The 19,503-nt window shown below is 39.5% G+C and overlaps 1 protein-coding gene across 2 annotated transcripts in view; it reads left to right on the forward strand.

Moving 5' to 3' along the window:
* The window catches only part of PICALM (phosphatidylinositol binding clathrin assembly protein), a 63,691-nt gene that overhangs the window by 16,152 nt on the left and 28,036 nt on the right, over positions 1 to 19,503 (forward strand). For both annotated transcript variants that reach the window (XM_042825789.1, XM_042824975.1), the window contains exons 2-8: positions 10,303 to 10,445; positions 13,422 to 13,497; positions 14,667 to 14,769; positions 16,311 to 16,404; positions 16,922 to 17,033; positions 18,259 to 18,365; positions 19,389 to 19,430. In XM_042825789.1, coding sequence (XP_042681723.1) covers positions 10,303 to 10,445; positions 13,422 to 13,497; positions 14,667 to 14,769; positions 16,311 to 16,404; positions 16,922 to 17,033; positions 18,259 to 18,365; positions 19,389 to 19,430 — 677 coding nt within the window. The remainder of the gene's footprint in view (positions 1 to 10,302; positions 10,446 to 13,421; positions 13,498 to 14,666; positions 14,770 to 16,310; positions 16,405 to 16,921; positions 17,034 to 18,258; positions 18,366 to 19,388; positions 19,431 to 19,503) is intronic.

The raw sequence follows: 19,503 nt of genomic DNA on the forward strand, positions 1-19,503 counted from the left end.
TTACGTGCAGCTTATTTTCTTTACTGTGCTATGATGGTCTGGCAATTCAGGTGGTTTTCCTGCTGGAGCATCTCCTCTTGTCTGAAAGCGTAAGGTGCTGATGCTTGCAGGATAAGCAAAACTTCTTGAAATTGTTACTTCTTCCTGGGAGAAATGCATCTGGTTGGAGCAGCGTAGAGGAATCAGGGTGTTGGTGCATTCAGGTTTTAAACTTCAAGTTGTTTGAGCCTTCATGAATTGTAATTGTTTCTGAATTAACAAGATAAATGTAGCTGGAATGAGGGAATTGTTCGTGCATGTGGCTGTGCTGTTGAGTTGGGATTTAGAAAGCATTTAGTGTTAACCTTAATAGTGTGATGAAGGTATTCAGTACATTGGAGGGTAGGTACTGATAAGGGGTGCAGTGATCTCTTGTGTCTTCGGAAACTGTCTGCAAACATAACTTAGATCTGTGATTTTCTGCAGTGTTTGTAAGTGTGGGGAACTTTGAATGTTTACCATTAGAAATGTTGGATCAAAATGAGAATTTGGTACCTCCTCATACATGAGAATTTAGAAAACGAATAAAAATGCAACACAACAACAAATAAAAACCTGTTCCCTGTTTTTCCAGTTGTTTCATGAGCTGTTTCCTGTATTTTAGCTTTTTTTCCCCATAATTTTACTTATGGGTGCTTTGTTTTTGGTTTAAACTCATCTTGTTCAGAGAAGTCCCTGTTGAAGTAGTTATCCAGCTGAACCCGTTTGAGCTACTCTATTTTCACACAAGGTATCTTGATCAGTTTTTACAGTGCTCAAATTTGAGAAGTGACGATTTGTCAAGGAGTTGCCATAGGAGTAAATCTTGACTGTGAAACATCCTGCAGCAGTAATGCTGAGTTCATGGGATTACTGACAGAAGAAGTTTCCAAGGACTGTAGTTGGAAATCACTGTTTTAGCTACGGGAGAGAATACTTCAGCCATACTTGAACTGAAAGGAATAAAAAGACAAGATGCAGCTTGATGAAGTGAAATTAGAAATTGCTGGCTGAAAGCAAGTTATACTACATGATGTTAAACCTGCCTTCAGCTTCTTTTATTCTGCCTATCTACTGTGAATGAGATCAATCTCATTCCTTGTGAAATGTGGAGAGCCCTGAACAAAGTTGTCCTTCTCAGGTTTCTGTAACTCTTCCAGCAATAGTTTCCTGAGTTGGTGTATCTAATGCCTAGAAAAAATGTTATATGCAGAGGAGGAATTGCCAGCTGCAGTTCTTACTGTTATGAGAAACATGCAGTGTACATTTCCTTATCTCCCAGTTGAAGGGAGTTGGATGAAGCCTCTGGGAAATGTGTTGTAGAAGACTTCATCTAGTAAAGCAGTTGGGTGCACGTAGGTTTCTTCCTATTCTAAGTTAACCTTAAGCTCAGATAAAATACTGTTTGTGGCATATTCTGCTTTAAATGCAAAGGCAGGTATTTTCTGGTAATGGTGAAGATAACGGAATATTCTTTCAGCTCTTGGATGTATGCAGGTTATGTAATATCCTTCTGGCAGATAAAAATCTCACTGGCTCGGACTAAGACCCAACATCATTCTATCTTGATCAGTTAAGTACGTCATTTGGACTTTTTGTTTTTATAAAGGCTTCACCTACAGTTACCAAATGTTTCTTTTTGAGGAAGAAATCAAGAAATTGTCAGTACTGCGTGCTTGTATCAATTCCCACTCAATTATTTTTGATTGTTTTTAGACAAATTGGATTTCCAGTGAAAAGTACTTGCATCCAGGATCTCTAATCGTATTTCCTGTAATAAAATAACGTCTATAGAAGAGTTGGGAAATTAATTAGAAATTTATCGTATGTACACAAAGTTAGAGTTTAACACTTAAATTGGAATGCGTAGAATCAGGTTTGAATGTGGCAGAGTAGATATCAGCTGACCTCTGTATTTTGGTCTTATCATAGGATTTTGGATTTCCTCTGTCTTGTGTAAATGTCCAAAATCCTTTCATGGCACAATTCAATCCTCTGATGCTCAAGTGCTGAAGAATAGTATTGTTAAATGCTGTTGAAATGTTTTCTAGGTGTTTTGTGTGAATTTTCCTGCTGGCATTGGTATGCATTTATCAGTGGAACCTTTTTGAGTTCTTTGTTCATTTTGTGTCTTAATTTTTGGAAAATACTGTCTTGCAACTGCATAAACTGAGAATTAATCTTAAGAAATATGGAAGTATGTCAGAACTGGGGGGATGGTGTTCATAATCTAGAATAGAGGTTGTTGTCAGCAGGTGCTGGATAAAGTAATTCTGGACTTGTATGTTACCCTTCATGCAAAATATTCAGGTTAAAAGGCATCTCTTAGGTCAGGAAATGACAACCACTGACTTATGGAAAGCCTTGCTGCTGCTACAGTCTGTGACTAAATTCAGTTTCTATTTCATTCCAGATCTGCTGCCAAATGCTACGTTGTTATAAATGGAGCAGTTGGTTGGTTTTTACTCTGCTAGGAGGAGGATGTGATAGCAGGGTTTAAAGTTGATGTTGGTACAGAGATCATGTTGGCTGCTCAGAGGTGACCTATGGAGTGTTAATCCTAAGCACAGAAAAATTGTTTAGAGTTAGTGAAAGTAAATTGAATTTTAGAACACCATTAGCACTTCAGCTGTGTTCTTAATACAGTCAAAGGAAATGCTCTTTTTTTTGTCCAGTGACAAACTTCCTAGCAGTGTAAATCCAATCATTTCAGATTAAAGACCAGTTTGAGGCAGAGTTGCTGACTTCTAATGTTCTGATTTCTTTTGCAAAATTCATAGAAAGTTGGCACAATTAGCTGCTGCAGTGTTGTGTGGTGTCTTATGGGAAGGAATTGCATCTGCTAAACTTTCATCCAGCCCTTGGTAACGAGCTAGCTCTGAAAGCATTTAATAGATGTTTATATTGAACATTGCTGACCAAATGATGGAACTTTTCAAATCTCTTTTTCTGTTTCTGAGATGAAATATTTGCTTAGAGTGAGAAGTATTACTGTAAGAAGATGAGACTTTAACACAGGAGCAAGGATTATAGCTTGGGAGTTAGAAGAACGAAGATCAAGACACGTAGTGAAAGCAATTGAACACACGTCCTGTGAGCACCATCAATTTGTGCTCTGCTGTTTCAACTGTTGGGCTAAGTACAAATGCCAGATTTTTTCCCTACTGCATATCGCATTCACAGCTGTGATACAATAGAATTGTTTTAGCTTTGAATGTTTTGTCTTGAATGAATGCTCAGGATGAGAGGTAATGACTTTAAGTTATGCCAGGGGAGGTTCAGGTTGGATATTAGGAAAAATTCTCAGAAAGAATAGGAAAGTATTGGCACAGGCTGCCCATGGAGATGCTGGAGTCTCTGTCGGCAGAGGTGCTGAAGGAACATGGAGGAATGGCGCTGAAGGATGTGGTTAGTGGGCCTGGGAGGGATTAGTTGATGGTTGGACTTGATGATCTTGGAATCACTGAGATTGGAAAAGATGATTCTATCTCATGGAGAGAGCACTCAGAGTACAAGGGGGAAGTCTCTAATTCATAGCCTTTGCAATCTTAAGTTCAGAGCTTAACTAAGATCCATTTGTACAGCTGGAGGTGAAAGGGGAAAAGGACTGATCATAAACAAGTGGACACTCATGCAGAGAATTATTTTCGTATCAGCGTTGTCCCGTAGTCCATCATTAATGATTAGCCACAAATAGAATGCCAGCCAGCAGTGTGTTATCTCTGCAGAGTCAGAAAGCCAAGCCACGCACTGAATGGGTTGTGCTCTATTGGATTTCTGATACAACTTTATAAGAAGTGAGTTGAAGGTGAAATGATACTTCCTTTCTTTTTTTTTTTTTTAAAGGCATATATGGCTTCACCATGTGTTTTGGCTTTGGGTATAAATTTATGAGTTAGGTAAACTTGAACTGAGGCATAGCTGGCTTGTTCTTTGGATCTATCAATGTGTATTCAAATTCTAATTGCCTTTCCTGCTGGTAAGACAAGTTGAAGTGTTGAGGCCAATGAAAACTTCCTGACACCTTCATATTTTGCTGCATAATGCCACTTTTCTATTCCTGGTGTACTGCAACTTCTGCTAGTTTCCATTTTAGAATATATATATATATATATTTAACTCTTTTGGAAGTGTAGGGAATTAAGAATTCTTTGTGCAAGCTTTAATGTGTGATAGCATGCTTGTTCATTGTAGTGTTTCCCTTGTTTGGTCACTGAGTTTCTCTGCAGTAAAGAAGCATGTGAAGTCTGGAAAGTATGTAGTCTGTTCAGAATGATCTTTAAACTTTGACAATGCCCTTGTTGTGAAGTACAGGTATGTAGTGTGTACATCTACTTGGAGGTAATGACACCAGTGAGGTATTTGACTACCAGGGTGGTGCTTAAACTATCAATAAATCAGAAAACAGGACTTAGCTGTGTAAGTGTGTCTATAGAAGATCACAAAATAGATGAGAAAAAATGAGAGTCTTCTGTTGGGCCTGAAGAAAGTAGATGCATATATGAATATATAAGCACAGGTGCTAATGGGGCATACAACATCATCTGTGTCTTTCCTTTGTTGCTTTTTTGGTAGCTGGAGAGGAATGAGGTGTTTCATGTGATGTAGATATCCTTGCCTGTCTTTAATCATGCTTTGTACTCCTTGTGGATGGTAGTTTCTGGAGTTAAAACACACAGAAAGGCTTTTTTTATTGTTAAGGTGCCCATTGCCATACTTCATATTGTAATTGTGATGCTGTGTTTGTGACCCTGGTTTCTGTGACGGGTGGCTGACAGGCACAGCCTGGACTACAGTGAGCTGCATTGAGGAACACTGAGATCTCACAGCAGTGGTACCTGCAGTGGGGAGGAAAGAAAATGCAACTGCCAAGCATTGCTGCTTTTACATACGGAATGGATTCTGTGGGGAAAATTAGATCCTTTGAATGGGAACAATGGTCAGCTGAACTGCTTGTTCTGTGGAACTCTTTCAGAGCTGTATTTTGTAGCAGGCTTTTAAAAAATAAATGTGTTGGGCTCGTTCCTCCAATGCAAACCACTTGAATATCTAGCAGGACCTGTTACCTGTATTTTTTCCTAATTGTGGTCTGAACGTGAGCTGCTCTCCAGGACTGCAGTACCTGTTTCCTACATGTTTTCCAGTAATCTTCGTAAAACTGCACTGTCTACATTACACATTAAGATCAAAATGCTCTCACTCTGAAATATTTTGGTCCTACTTCAGATGAAATTTTGGCAATCTGGAAAAATACTGCTGTATTTTCCCTTTCGTTAACAGTGGAATAATGAGCTCCTTCACTGCAATCTGGAAACGTTGTTGCTCATTTTAATGTTGCTTACAAAGTGACTTTCCCATAAAGTGTTAAAAATGCTGCTTTGGAGCAGTTTGGGCTGGATGAGTTTGGTTGCTGTGTTTGGACCAGAGTAGACATTGGTTTTCCAGTTGTCTTAGCAAACATGAATTCCTATTCAATGAACCACAGATGCGAGTTGGCAAGTAACTATTGATCAAAGTAATAGGGCGCTTTCAGGCTTCTTTGTGTTTGACCAAAGCTTATTTTAGGGACTGAATGAATTTTATCTGTCTTAGGATATGTAAGTGTAGATTCTGTCTTGTTTTATAGGATGCGATTTACCTTCTTCTCCCACTTAGTCTTTTCTTAACTGAAGAATGCAGTTAAAACTCTTGGCACTGTGTGCATACTAATGTTGATTGATCAGTATTTCAATTAGCTGCATATGGGATGGCTATGGTAAGATGCAAAACAAACAAACAAAAAAAAAAAGCAAAGCACATTGGAGAATATAACTATGTGCTTACTCCACATAGCATCTTTGGTGTAATAACAGATGAAAAAGCAGTGGTTACAAAAATAGGAATTTGTCACGGTTGCTTGACCTACTTTGAAGGGCTCAGTTTCTGGCCTGGAAGATCCAATTCTTGGAAATATTTCCAGGTTGGTATTTTACAGTAGAAATGTTAAAAATGAGAATAAAAATATGAGAATAAAAAATGTGCATCTTTGTATACGCACAGTGGTTGAGTTTGTAATTTTGACTTGCATTCAGTCTACTCAACGGGTTTCTGCAGATGATGGTCTGAGTTAGCAAAGTCTGTTTTCAAGGCAAATTTTAATTAATTGATAAATTATGGAGGTAAGATTCCCCAGATAAATTCATACGAATGGGTTCTCTGTGTGAGAAAACCAAAGAGTTATAATTCTGTCTTGGGGGGATGCCTAGGGCAGGATGGGGTTCTGCATCAGGTCAGATCACAAGCGCATGCTGTAATCACGCCTGTTCTCTGGGATAATGAGTTGCTGATGCCTCTGCTGCTGTATTGCCAAGCCCGACTGCCTTGGCTTTGCTGTTGGTTGGGAACCCTGTGATTGCATAAAGGGTTTTGCTAATCCAGATCTACACACCTGGTGAAAGTGCTGTATGAAACCAACCTGTAGGAGCTGTTGTGTGTGCAGGTAGCTTCTTGTTTCTTGTGTGTGAATCTTCAGCCTTATACTTTTCATCTTTATGCTTCTCTGACCTGATACCTATCAATTGTGTAATATTTTAGGGAAAAAAAAACAACAGTGAATCATTTGGTTCTGTCCTGTAATGAAGCATGAACAGTTGTAAAGTTTGTAGGTATCTTGGTTCAGAGAGCAAATAACTTTTCTCTCACCTGGAGTAACCTATGATATGATGCTGCATGCTTTGTGCTCGGCAGCTTCAGCAGGTTTAAGTAATAGGATTGCTTAGGTGCAGGTGTAATGGCACATCTTCTAGTGCTGCTAGAAAGTTTGTAGTCCAGACACTTATGATTCCCTGCCAAGATTTCCTTTTTAGAGGGGAAAGGCATAAAATCTAAAAAACTGAATTAGCTTATGTAATCTAGCAGTGAAGATTTTAGTTAATGTAACAAAAAAAAGATTGAATATCTTATATTTGAAAGACTGGAACTGTTTTATAGGGTAGTTGTGTAATTTCAAAATCTTTGCTGAAACTTGGCACTTGAATTAATATGGATAGGTGAAATGGAATTCTTCAAACTGTATCACCTCACAGATCTAAGGCCTCGTAACCTCTAGAAATTTGCATTCATGTTGGACTGTAGTTTTGTAAGTCACTTCTGTGTGTCCCTTTTCTCGTTCTCTTTCCATACACAGGGCATTAAGTCATTAATTGGTTTAGGTAGTGAGGGACCTCAGAGTCTGCTGATCTGACCCTTCTTGACCAGGGTACCCAGGAAAAGATCTGCTTCCTTATGGATTCCAGTGCCTGACCACTTTCATTTAAGATCCTTTTTCCCGTGAGAATTCCCCTCGCTGCACTGTCTGCTGCTTGTCATGCTCCTGCTGTTAAAAACCACACAAAAATGTCCAAGTGAAGGTAATGTTTGTACTCCCTCCCACCACCTCCCTTTGTCTTCTCTTCTGCTGATGGAATAAGCCCACATCCTTCAACTCTGACTGTCCTGCTGAACTTTGGGCTGTCTCCACCTCCACCCATGGATATGGCTGTACATTAGTTGCTGTTTAAAGTTTTCCCCAATGCAAGTGTCCCACCCAGCGCCAAGCTTAAGGTCAAGTTCCTGTTGCTTACTGCTGCTTTCTTTGAAGCTTTGGAAGTGCCTTATTCCTAAGTAGTGCAGGTTTTATTGTATAGTTTTGCTCGTACCACACCCAGTAACTAGCAGCATGAGCTAGTAGTGGGTAGGGGTGTGAAATCAGGTTGTATAAAGTGTACAGTGTTGAAAACCATTGTTTGTGCCTCTCCGTTATTGATGGGATGAGGTGAAGAACAACACCGTATGTGAGGCTGCTCCTGCAAAGCCAGCCCAGCAGCATGGAATGCAGGCTGCTGTATTCCCTTCTGCTATACTGTGCTGTGCTTCTTAAGCCATGGTTAGCATAAAAATGCCTGATCTAATTGAGGCCTAACTGTACAAGTATTTCTGTACCGAATCAGTATTACTCATGCAAATACTTTCAAAGAAGCTTTTAGACTTGTTTCAGAAGAGTTACATCAATGATAAAGGCACTTGAGGGTATCAGGATGTACCAGACTGCTAAGCATCTGTGCTGATGAAAAAGCATCTTCCACATAAAACCTTCCATACATCTGTTCAACCTGCCTTTTGTACAGAAAGAAGCTTTTTATTTTGCTGGACTAATTTTGCAGTAATACGAGTTTTGTACCAACTCTTCCCCTTGTTTGCATTTGCAAATTTATTTCCTTCCACTCAAGGCTAGACTTGTCTGTTTACCCCTGTTCTTGCCCATTTTCTCCCAGTTGGCTGCTATTTCTCCTTCCTAATGTGCCTTCCCCTCTTCCCCCACTCACCAAGTTCATTCACATGCTTTTCACATAAGCATTCATCAGTGCTGTGAGGGATGGTTTTCAGCTGCTGTCACAAAGGCTGTTTTCTTTTACACACAGCGACAGATATCAAGACATGATTTGAAAGCTGTTTTCTTTAAAAACACTTCCACCAGTGTAAAATGTCTTCTAGAACAGATGTAATTGTTTAGCAATTCAAGGTAATGGGTTTAAATGATACCTCGTTATGATTGACTATGTGGCAAATGTTGTGTTTAGGAATAGAAGTTCTCACTTTCTAACTTGCATTGCACTCTTAGGCTGTGGTGTGTGACTTGATGTACTGCGATGCATACCTTTACACTTAATGTGTATTCCTGTTGGGTAGCCTTGCACAGAACTTCTTACATTATTCCTTAGGTGTCAGGAATCAAGAAGCTTCAGGGCTTGGTTTTAATGGCCAGCTCAGAACATACCTATTGCTGAGCAATATCCTCACCTTGTCTTAACACCTAAAGTCATCATCCAATAATAGATAACCATACCTTAAAAGTGAGGTCATGAATGCCTGTAGTCATCAGTTTTACTTGTAGATCAAGGAATGGCTAATCACTCCATCTCACATTTTTGAATGTGGAAATCATTTCCTGCTTGCTTCCTTTAATTATTAAACTTGTAAATACCAGCGTTTTCAGTTCTGACTCTACTAGTTCAGAGTTTACAGTAGGCGTATGTTACCTGCTGCTTGTGTCTGAAGAGAGTCCTGCCTGACTTCAGTCACTCATAAGAGTTCATTCGTAGCAGAATAGAAAACTTCTGTCTTCAAAGATTAAATGTTTGCATTTGGAATTAACTGGAATCATAGGATCTGCTTAAAATCCTAGTAGATGACAGATAGGACTCCGGTCTTGATCCATATTGAAGTATGGCCATTGGTAAGGCTTTGAGTCTGAGGGAAAATAACTGCTTTATATGTGAGGTGGTAATAACAGTGAAATGTCATCTGTCTTCTGTTGAAGGAAATAAAAACTTAGTATTTAGTGCTACCAAGCTGTGCTGTATCACAGTTGAATGTAAATAGTTGCTTCTGCTTTAGTTTCTGTAGCATTGTGATCTGAAGTTTTCACTTCCTTCATCAGCATTTGAAACCAAGTTAATGGCTTTTTCCTTAGTATTATTTGCTACATTATAAGCTGGGCTCCTCCTGATGACACATTTTTGGCACTACCAGATCTAAGAGATGAAAAGGATTACTTATTTAAACAACCATCTCAGGATTCACTAGATCTTGTTTGCCAGAAATTCATACAGAACAAAAACTGGATAGCTTTGTTTCAGCTACCCAGCCTTGGTTGTTTTGCTTTGCTTCTAGCCGTGTTTCTAGTTGCAGCCAATTTAGTTTTAGGTAAGTGAATCTGTCAGCCTCTGCACTGTAGCTAGAGGCTCATTCTTAAACTTTTCATCTGCTGCTCTTCTGGAGGTGTTGATTATGTTGTATCAAGGCTGAGTGATCTTTCAGTTTTAGTTACGTTGAACCATTGGCTGGAGGGGTTCATTGGTCCATTGAAAAGCCAGAAATGGGAGGTTTCATGTGTTACGATTAATTCCAGTCTTCCAGCAAGACTTCATTAAATAGTAACAAGTAAGAACTCTATTGCTCTTTAAAGAGTTAGATAACTTGAAGCTGGGAGTTGTTAGTCAGAGGTAGCATAGATTATTCTGGTGCTTCTGTTCCAGGACCTTGTAAGGCAACTGCAGAAACAATTAAGGACCTGGGATCTTGGCAGTGAGAAGAGTCATACTTGTGTTAATGAGGTTCTAGTTGACTGCTTTTCAGATATTTTTTTCTTGGAAAGACATTCAGTTTTCATAGAAAATATTACTTCATGAAGTTAACACGATGTTTTTTCTATTTCACTGATTTTTCTTTCTTGTAACTTAAAGAATTTTTATTATTGCATTGCAGATTTAATCCAGTGCACAAATGAGATGAATGTGAACATCCCACAGCTGGCAGACAGTTTGTTTGAAAGAACTACCAACAGTAGCTGGGTGGTGGTCTTCAAATCTCTCATCACAACCCATCATCTAATGGTGTATGGAAATGAGGTAATGCAGAAAATATTATGTCTGAGAATGGTTAAAGCACTTTGTTTCCATAAATGTCAGCTAAATCCTTTCAGTAATTATTTATTGTCTGGAAGAGGAGCTATGAGATGTGGTTTAGTGCTTGTGGTAGCAATGATAATGGGAGGATGGTTGAACTAGATGATTTTGTAGGTCCTTTCCAACCTTGTGATCCTATGATTATTTTTGCCAAAAATTGCATGAACATGGGCAGAGTATTATGTTTTTCTACTTCAAAGTTTGTAGTGCTTGAATCAAAACTGTGTGTTGAGAGCTGGAGGTACCTTTTCCTTGGCAGTGTTGTTTTAATTACTGAAAATTCAAGGTAACTGATTGTGACCATCACCACTCAGCCTTCTGCAGCAAAGGCAGAATGCGTGCCTGTGGCTTTGAGTGTGGACAGACCAGTAACATTGCATACTGTAGCACAATTAAATGAATAAAACACCAGTTCAAAACAAAAAGCAATAAGCTTGTTTTGCTTCACAATTTGAGTTCTTGTGGGGCCTTACTTATCAGAATGCCAAGCACGGCGGCTGCTTGGATTTCCCACATCTCAAAAAAATAACTTATCAGGCTTTATGAGAAACACTGTAAGCATTGGTTGGTATTGCAAACAGTATAGCATAGTGTATATGAAGTTGGGAATTAAGGGGTAGCTTTAAGAATTTACATGCACTACTTTGTAGTGAAGACCAAATAATATTCTGCTCTGCTCTTGAGGCCCCATCTGGAGTACTGTGTCCGGGTCTGGAGCCTCCAGTACAAGAAAGACAGAGCTGTTGGAGAAGGTCCAGAGGAGGGCCACAAAGATGATCAGGGGACTGGAGCAGCTCCCCTACAAAGACAGGCTGAGGGAGCTGGAGAAAAGAAGGCTGTGGGGTGATCTCATTGCAGCCTTTCAGTACCTGAAGTGAGCCTACAAACAGGAGGGGAATCAACTCTTTGAAAGGGTTGATTTTGGAAAGGGTCCAGAGGAGGGCGACTAAGATGATCAGGGGGCTGGAGCACCTCCCCTATGAGGACAGGCTGAGGGAGTTGGGCTTGTTCAGCCTGGAGAAGAGAAGGCTGCGGGGTGACCTCATTGCAGCCTATCAATACCTGAAGGGAACCTACACCCACGAGGGGAGTAAACTCTTCAAAAGGGCTGACAATAGCAGGACTAGGGGAAATGGATCCAAGTTGAAGGGAAGATTTAGGTTGGATGTTAGGGGGAAGTTCTTTACAAGGAGAGTGGTTAGGCCCTGGAACGGGCTGCCCAGGGAGGTTGTGGATGCCCCGTCCTTGGACGTGTTTAAGGCCAGGTTGGACGGGGTCCTGGGCAACCTGATCTGAATGTGTGTGTTTGGTGGCCCTGCTAGGCAGGGGGGTTGGAACTACATGATCCTTGAGGTCCCTTCCAACCCGGGTGATTCTGTGATAACTGCAGGATGAGGGGAAATGGTTTGAAGTTGAGGGAGGGAAGATTTAGGTTGGATGTCCGGAGGAAGTTCTTTACAGAGAGAGTGGTGAGGTGCTGGAACAGCTGCAAAGAGAGGCTGTGGATGCCCCGTCCCTGGAGGTGTTCAAGGTTGGATGGGGCCCTGGGCAGCCTGGTCTGGTATTAAATGTGGAGGTTGGTGGCCCTGCATGTGGCAGGGGGTTGGAGATTCATGATCCTTGAGGTCCCTTCCAACCCTGGCCGTTCTGTGGTTCTGTGAAATACATATATATATATGTATGCACACTCAGAGGTTTCTCTTGCAGATTGGCTGCAGAGTTTCTGGTCTTGATGAAATGCACTGAATCTATCCTTTGAAGCTAAGTAAGCCACAAGAGGGCAAACTTCTCATGTTGACATTAAGCATCATTGCTGGGCTAATTGCCTCTTTCCAAAATAGTCTCTGACATTCCGCTGTGCTTGCTTTTGGAGTCTAAAGTTTCATGCTGATGCCAATACAATTCACAGTAAGTTAAGGTGCCATTGTCTGAAATACTTGCCATGTGAAGAATAAAACTGCCAAATAAACTTTGTTTGCCAAACATATTGCAAAAGTAACGATGCTGAGTGCTTCTTGAAAAGAAATTTTGCAGCTAGAAATAGCACTTGGACAGTAAATATGGAAATTAAGTCTCATGACTGGGGATGAAAGTCCAGTGGAGAGTTAGAGATATCTAGAAGATCATAAAGAATCCACAAAGTGCTCTATAAAAAATTGGGAAGCATTTGATCTTCCACCTTTCATTTATTTCCTTTGTCAGAGTACTGAGTGCATTAGTCTTCTCTAGTCTTTGTTTATGCTACTGAAAATAATTTAGGACACATTATATTAATCAGAATTATTTTTCTTCTGTCAAAATGTTATCGTGAATGGTCGTCTGGTTTATATTTGTAGCCATGCTCTAGAGAGTGCTTCATAAGACAAAATAGTTTTTCCTACTGACTTAAATCTGCTGCCAGCAACCTGAAAGGTCTTTTAAAAGATGTCACATCATTCATTTTATGAAACAGTTCAGAACTACGTTGAACTAATTTGAGGTATGCTGAGCATGGTGCTGTGATGTTAATGCTTTTTATGGATTCTTATGTTTATTTAATGCTTAGTCCATAAGCAGGTGGACGTATGTCACCTGATTCTGATGCTTAAGCTAAGTAGTATTTAACCATGTGCTGAGTGAAATTACATGACATTGAAATAAACTTTCAAAAAGGAAACTGGTGAAATAATTGTGAGCATGTTAATATATTTGGTGGGGAATTTTTTTTTTAGAAGCTTCTGCTACATCATTCTGGCTTAAATGAAGTCTTTCAGGCTTAGTATTACAGTTAACTGGGTTTTTGTGATAGTTTGCATACTTGAAATAAATGGTAAAGCCTAAAGGCTGAATTTCTTGCATTGCACCATGAAGCTTCTGTTATTACCTCAGTTCCAGTCTGGGGTCTGTGTGGTAAAATTTCCAATTGTTCTTTTCATTCAGCGCTTTATCCAGTATCTGGCGTCCAGAAACACGTTGTTTAATTTGAGCAACTTCCTAGACAAAAGTGGATTGCAAGGTAAGGTATCGTTTTTGTTAAGCAGCAGCAGTGCAGTAGCATGCTGGCAAATACAATCAGTAATTTTGACGGAACTTGGCCCTGGAGAAGTAATTATTGTGTGTTTTAGCTCAGACTGCTTTTCTTAATTTAGAGTGCTGCTGTATAGAAGTTACGTGCTGGAGGAATTTGCTTTGGAAATCTTTTCTAAAAAAGACTTCCTTAGTTGCACAAATCCAAGATGGTATTCCTGATTTCTGAAAACAGTTCTCTGTTTGAAGGTATATTGTGATCATTAAATCTTAATGTGTTGCAGTTGCATGCAGTGTATGAGTGAGATACACAAACAAAACAAATGTATTTCAGAATTGTTCACAGTGTCCTACTCATCTTTGAGACTAATTCTGTAGGTAATAAGGTTTAACTTCATTCAGTTCTACTACAGTTCAGTGCAGTTCTGATGATGCATATCATTGCCTGTCTATTTTTCTTCCTCCTGCATTGCTTTTTGTACAGCTTGTTACAATTTTTCTATGGGTGTTCTAAAACAGGTGTACTGGGTGGTTGCCTGGGGACAGCAGCCTTTTCAGTGGCAGCCCAAGGTCTGCTAAATTGAATAATTTTATTGATTTACATGCTGAATGCAATGACATGCACTGCTGTTGGTAACATAGGCAAGCTAACCATATAAATCCAGGCAAAAATAGAATGATGCTGCCTTTGGTGTCCTGCACTTTGAGAGTAAGTGTATTGAGGGAACTGGGCTTGTTTAGCTTGGAGAAGAGGCGGCTCTGGGGAGACCTTGTTGTGGTCTTGCAGTTACTTGAAGGGAGCGTATAAGCCTAACAGGAGGGGGAATGGCTGTTTGCATGGATGTATAGAGATAGGACAAGGGGGAATGGTTTTAAGCTGAGACAGGGGAGGTTTAGGTTAGATATTAGGAGGCAGTTTTTCAATCAGAGGGTGGTGATGCACTGGAACAGGTTGCCCAAGGAGGCTGTGGATGCCCCATCCCTGGAGGCATTCAAGGCCAGGCTGGATGTGGCTCTGGGCAGCCTGGTCTGGTGGCTGGTGACCCTGCCTACAGCACTGGGGTTGAAACTAGATGATCATTGTGGCTCTTTTCAACCCAGGCCATTTATGACTGATAAGCAATAGGCTTCTGAAACATCTTTTTAACTGTTTTTTAGGCTATGACATGTCAACATTTATCAGGCGGTATAGCAGGTACCTGAATGAAAAGGCGGTTTCCTACAGACAGGTGGCTTTTGACTTCACAAAAGTAAAAAGAGGGTAAGAACTGATCTTATTTTTTTACTTACCTTGAGGTTTTTTTTGTTATCCTTTTGTAATTGAAGTGGGAAACATCAGTTTTGGATACATATCAGTGCTGTGTGCTTAGGAAAATATTAGTGAAGTTATCTAGCAGCATTTGGTTTTCTCACTTATGTGTGTCCCAGGACACGCAAAGGAGCAGAATATTTTACTTGGTCAATACTCAGTGCCATGAAGAGAAACTAGTCTCTTGAGACCAGGTACACATTTTGTGTAAAATCACAGTGCAGAGCACCAGAAACCAGGTAACATGTGTGCTGCTGATTAGGAAATGTTCTTTATTGCAAGTGCCGGAGAAAGTGCACTGGTGATGGCTGAAAATCTTTCTATCCTTGTTCGTTCTCTGTGCTCAGTGGTTTTTAAAGTTTAAAACTGTAATGATAATCCCCGTATTCCTGATAGTCTTTTTGCATTCAGCAGTGATGGAAGTCCCAATGACACAAAACTTGGTCTTTCCCACACACCAAGTCTGTGTGTGGCCTGGTGGCTGCAGGTGCAGTAGATGCACTAGATACAGCAGAGATGCACAGTTCGTTTGGAATCAGTTTTTAAGCCTACAGCAGTGTGTGCCTGAGGGTTCTTCCAGGAGCAGCACAAACTGCTTTGGGGCAGCAGTCTGTTGGTTCCACACCTCAGCTTTTGTCAGGGCTCTGCACATGTGCCCTGTCACACGAGGCTTATTGCAGTTGCTGTTGGCTGTCAGGAGGGAGAATAGTGCTGGAGGACAAAGCTGAAAACAGCCAGCTCCCTGCTGCCTTCCAGCTTGGAGAGCAGCCATGGCCTTTTCTGTGCAGATGCACTGGAGACTTGCACTTCCAGGAAACATTTGGTTTTCTCTGTGCATGCAGATGAGCTATAAGGCTGCCTGGTTTGTCTTACAGCAGTTGTTTGTTGTCAGTGAGATGCTTTAATCTCTTCCTTGGTTGTTGCTTTTTAAAATATTTTTAATAGTCTTTCAGTGCATTTTTTAAATGCCTAGCAAAATAAGTCTGGTCTGGTCAATTAATAGATGACCAGATATTGATAGTTTGCCATTAAAAGCAAGTCTCTTGTAGTCTTCGTAATTCTTTTGGAAAAGCTTGAAATCACAGTATCTTGTTTTTCTTTCTCTTTGCTTTCAATTGAAAGTGATGTAGGCTGACATGAAATAATAACCAGGTGATTAGAAAAAGCATAGATAAAAACAAATTTCAGAAAAAAACCTTCATTGTATTTTTTTTTTTTTTTTTTTTTTTTGCTGGATGTATCATAACTGAGATTTCTTAAATACCACTTTCATTCCCTCAGAGTAATTTGTCTTGGAGTCATGTTTTGTTCAAAAACTGTGGCTCTTGTAACACTGCAGTTATTGTATTGTCTAGACAGCATTCTTAAACATCAAATACCTGCATTGAATGACCACACAAATTTAAGTATTTTCACTGACCTGCTTTATTTTCTATATTTCTCAGTAATTGCCTTCAAAATCCGCTTGAACTTTCTTTTGTTTTGCTCAACAGGGCTGATGGAGTAATGAGAACAATGAGCACAGAAAAACTCCTAAAAACTGTACCAATTATACAGAACCAAATGGATGCACTTCTTGACTTCAATGTAAGTTTAGCAATGTGTAGAACAGATGCAATATGTTTGATGTGTAAAGAAAGAAATGCTGTAAAATATGCTAAGGTTTGAGGTCTTGAACTTGCCTCAGTGTTGTTCCTATGTGTCTGTGCTTCGTGTAGAGCCTGAAGAGCAAAATGCATTTTGTTCATAGATTATATCTCAAGAAAGCAGGAAAAAAATGATGCTCAGTGCAAGAAAATCCTTTGTCTTAAATAAGTGTTATTAATCACATGCATTATGTAATGCTTGTTTGTACATGTGAAGGTCGATTATTTCTTCTGTGTCTTTTTCACTACATTAGTTAACATTAATGTTAGTTAACAGAAGCAATTGCCAAAAGGATGGAGTTTTTCTGCTGAGAAATGCTTTGTTGATTTACTCTTCTGCTTATCTTCTATTACTGGCCAATGAGAGCATGATTTTGGATAGAGTACTCAAGTTCAACTCTAAGTTTTCCAATGAGGGATTGATTCAGTCAAATTAACTTTTTTTCTGATCTTCCTAGGTCAATAGCAATGAACTTACAAATGGTGTAATTAATGCTGCCTTCATGCTTCTCTTCAAAGATGCCATTAGACTGTTTGCGGCATATAACGAAGGGATTATTAACCTCCTGGGTAAATAAAACTGCTTTCTGCAATGCCTAATTTTGGGGAGGGAGCTCAGCAAACCATTGCAAATATCTGTTCTTTTAAAAGAAATTGAAATAATGTTATTGTAAAATACTGAAATACTACAGATTTCCCCAAGTCAATGTGTTATATACAGGGATCAGTAAGTTTCTGAAGGTAAAGTCAATTTGAGATTATTTTTTTGCAAGGCTGCTTTCTTTGTCTCATTCTGATTGACAAAAACAATCAATGACTTTTCTTTAAGAAACATGATCCTATTTTGTTTCTAAATGCAGTAGGTTATCATCAGTTACAGACTTGCAGTCACAGTATTACTGATTGCTTGGCTTTTGAAGCTTTAGCATTGGTTGTTTGTAATGATCTGTTGGCTTATGTTTCTGAAGAGCGTCAGGTATTTAGGGGGAATTGATTTCCCACTTCAGATTCTTTCAGTTGCATGCACTGGAGATACAAGGGAGCCTGTCTAGGAATAATTAAGTTCACTATAGTGTGCTCTCTTGCTTGTTGCTGAATTCCGTGATTGAATCTAGCTATGCGATTGCTGTCATATTGCTTGCAGAATGGGAAGTAAAACCCAGAATTAGCCAATGAAGGGTAGTCAAACTTCCAGTCTTGAGTCACAGGCTGGTTCTTTTCTCTTAGTAATAAGAACTTGCATACCGTTGCTTTCATTCATGTTTTGACTGAAGCTCAATATAGAAACAAGCCTGAAAGCAGTATTTCAGGAAGGCGGGGTGGAACCCTCTACTTCCAGCACCCGTATTTTGCAATCTGTTGCATGCCACTGTTGTAGACAGTGCTATAAAAAAAAAAGGCATCAGTCTTACAGAAAATACCAACATCTTGCCTGATAGCTGGCTGCTGGTATAGACTTGCGATTGTCATACCACAAAATTGCCTCTTTTTTCCCACAAGAAAGGGAACCTATTCTTAGACCTGACTGTCTCTTCAGGGTACTTATGAATGTGGGAGATCTAGTACCTGCCAGGTAAGGTGGAACTGCATGCAGATGATCATTAGTTCATGTTCAGTGGAGCTTTTGTCATTGGGTATGAGTTAGGCATAGCGACTTGTGCAGTTAACATGGCAAAACAAATCTGCAGGCATTTTGTGTTTGCCTCATTTTGTATGCTTCTACTTTGAAATATGCACAGGAACGCTGCAGGCTGTGTGATTCCTTATTTAATGTGCGTGCTCTTCCTGCTTTTAGAAAAGTACTTTGATATGAAAAAGAACCAGTGCAAAGAAGGCCTTGATATATACAAGAAGTTCCTCACTAGAATGACACGGATCTCAGAGTTCCTCAAAGTTGCAGAGGTAAACCACGTTCAGCCAAACTCTACCCTCTGTTTGACAGAGCTGAATTTTTCATAAACCAAATACTGCTTCCTTTCAGCTGAATTTCATTCCTGTCATCTGTCTTTGTCCTTGTGATTAGATCATTTGAGGACTGTGTTGGAAAACCTGACTGCAAAGGACTTGTAGATTTGCACATTCCTCTTAAGTAAAAGATAAAAGAGGATTTTAAAATGTCCTTCGTTTCTTAATGTTGGTAGTAGTCTTTAATCTACTACTTTCTATGCACTCTAGTTTACAATCCATGATTCTGTTAAGTTTTAAGTGAAATAAGTTTAACAAATAAACAGTGATGAGTAAGTGTGTTTCATTTATCTCTTGTAGTTATTTAACTCATAGACAGAAAAATCAGTTACCTTGTAAAATGTTTTTTATGTCATCTGATGCAATCTGAAGTGTTGTTGAATTATGAAATCTCTCATTTCTGACGTACTTCTGCTGTTGCTTTTCTTTACTGTTCCTAATTTTTCAGGAGGTAAGCTGTAAAGCTTTACATTTGTCCTTTCAGTTGGTAAGAGTATGAATCTGCTACTGTAAGAGTTTGTACATCCTGCTGCAGACCGTTGTTTGGTGTACACTTTAGAAGGACAGCAATAGCTTTTAAGGAAAGCTTCTTCTAATAGCTTTGAAGGTGCTCTATTTTAGCAATTACATCTCTGTATCAGTAGATCTGAGAACTTACCCTGTAATTCATGGGACAGGCAAGGTCTCCAGCCTTACAATTCTGGAATACTCGATTCTCATTCGGCTTTGTTTCCAGGCTGTGTGTAAAAAGTCTCCAACGCACCTACTTTGAATGTGTGTACATTAAACAAAAGACCATCCTAATTACAACCAACAGTTACAGAATTCAGATTATCAAGATTTAAACTGTGTATGGAGTTAGGCTTTTTATTTGACTGCATTTTAATGTTCTTTGCTTTTTGAGCATCACTGCCTTTACTAAATGCAAACAGGTTCTAAAGCTTATTTGTTTTATTACAGCAAGTTGGAATTGACAGAGGAGACATACCAGATCTTTCCCAGGTAGATAAACCTATCATGTATTGTCATTACATGTCAGTTTTGATATTGCATAATCAGAAAGACTTGGCAGTAT

The sequence above is a fragment of the Centrocercus urophasianus genome, unplaced genomic scaffold (assembly GCF_019232065.1).
Source record: "Centrocercus urophasianus isolate 14NV4802_14NV808 unplaced genomic scaffold, USGS_Curo_1.0 seq_1, whole genome shotgun sequence".
Lineage (NCBI taxonomy): Eukaryota > Metazoa > Chordata > Aves > Galliformes > Phasianidae > Centrocercus > Centrocercus urophasianus.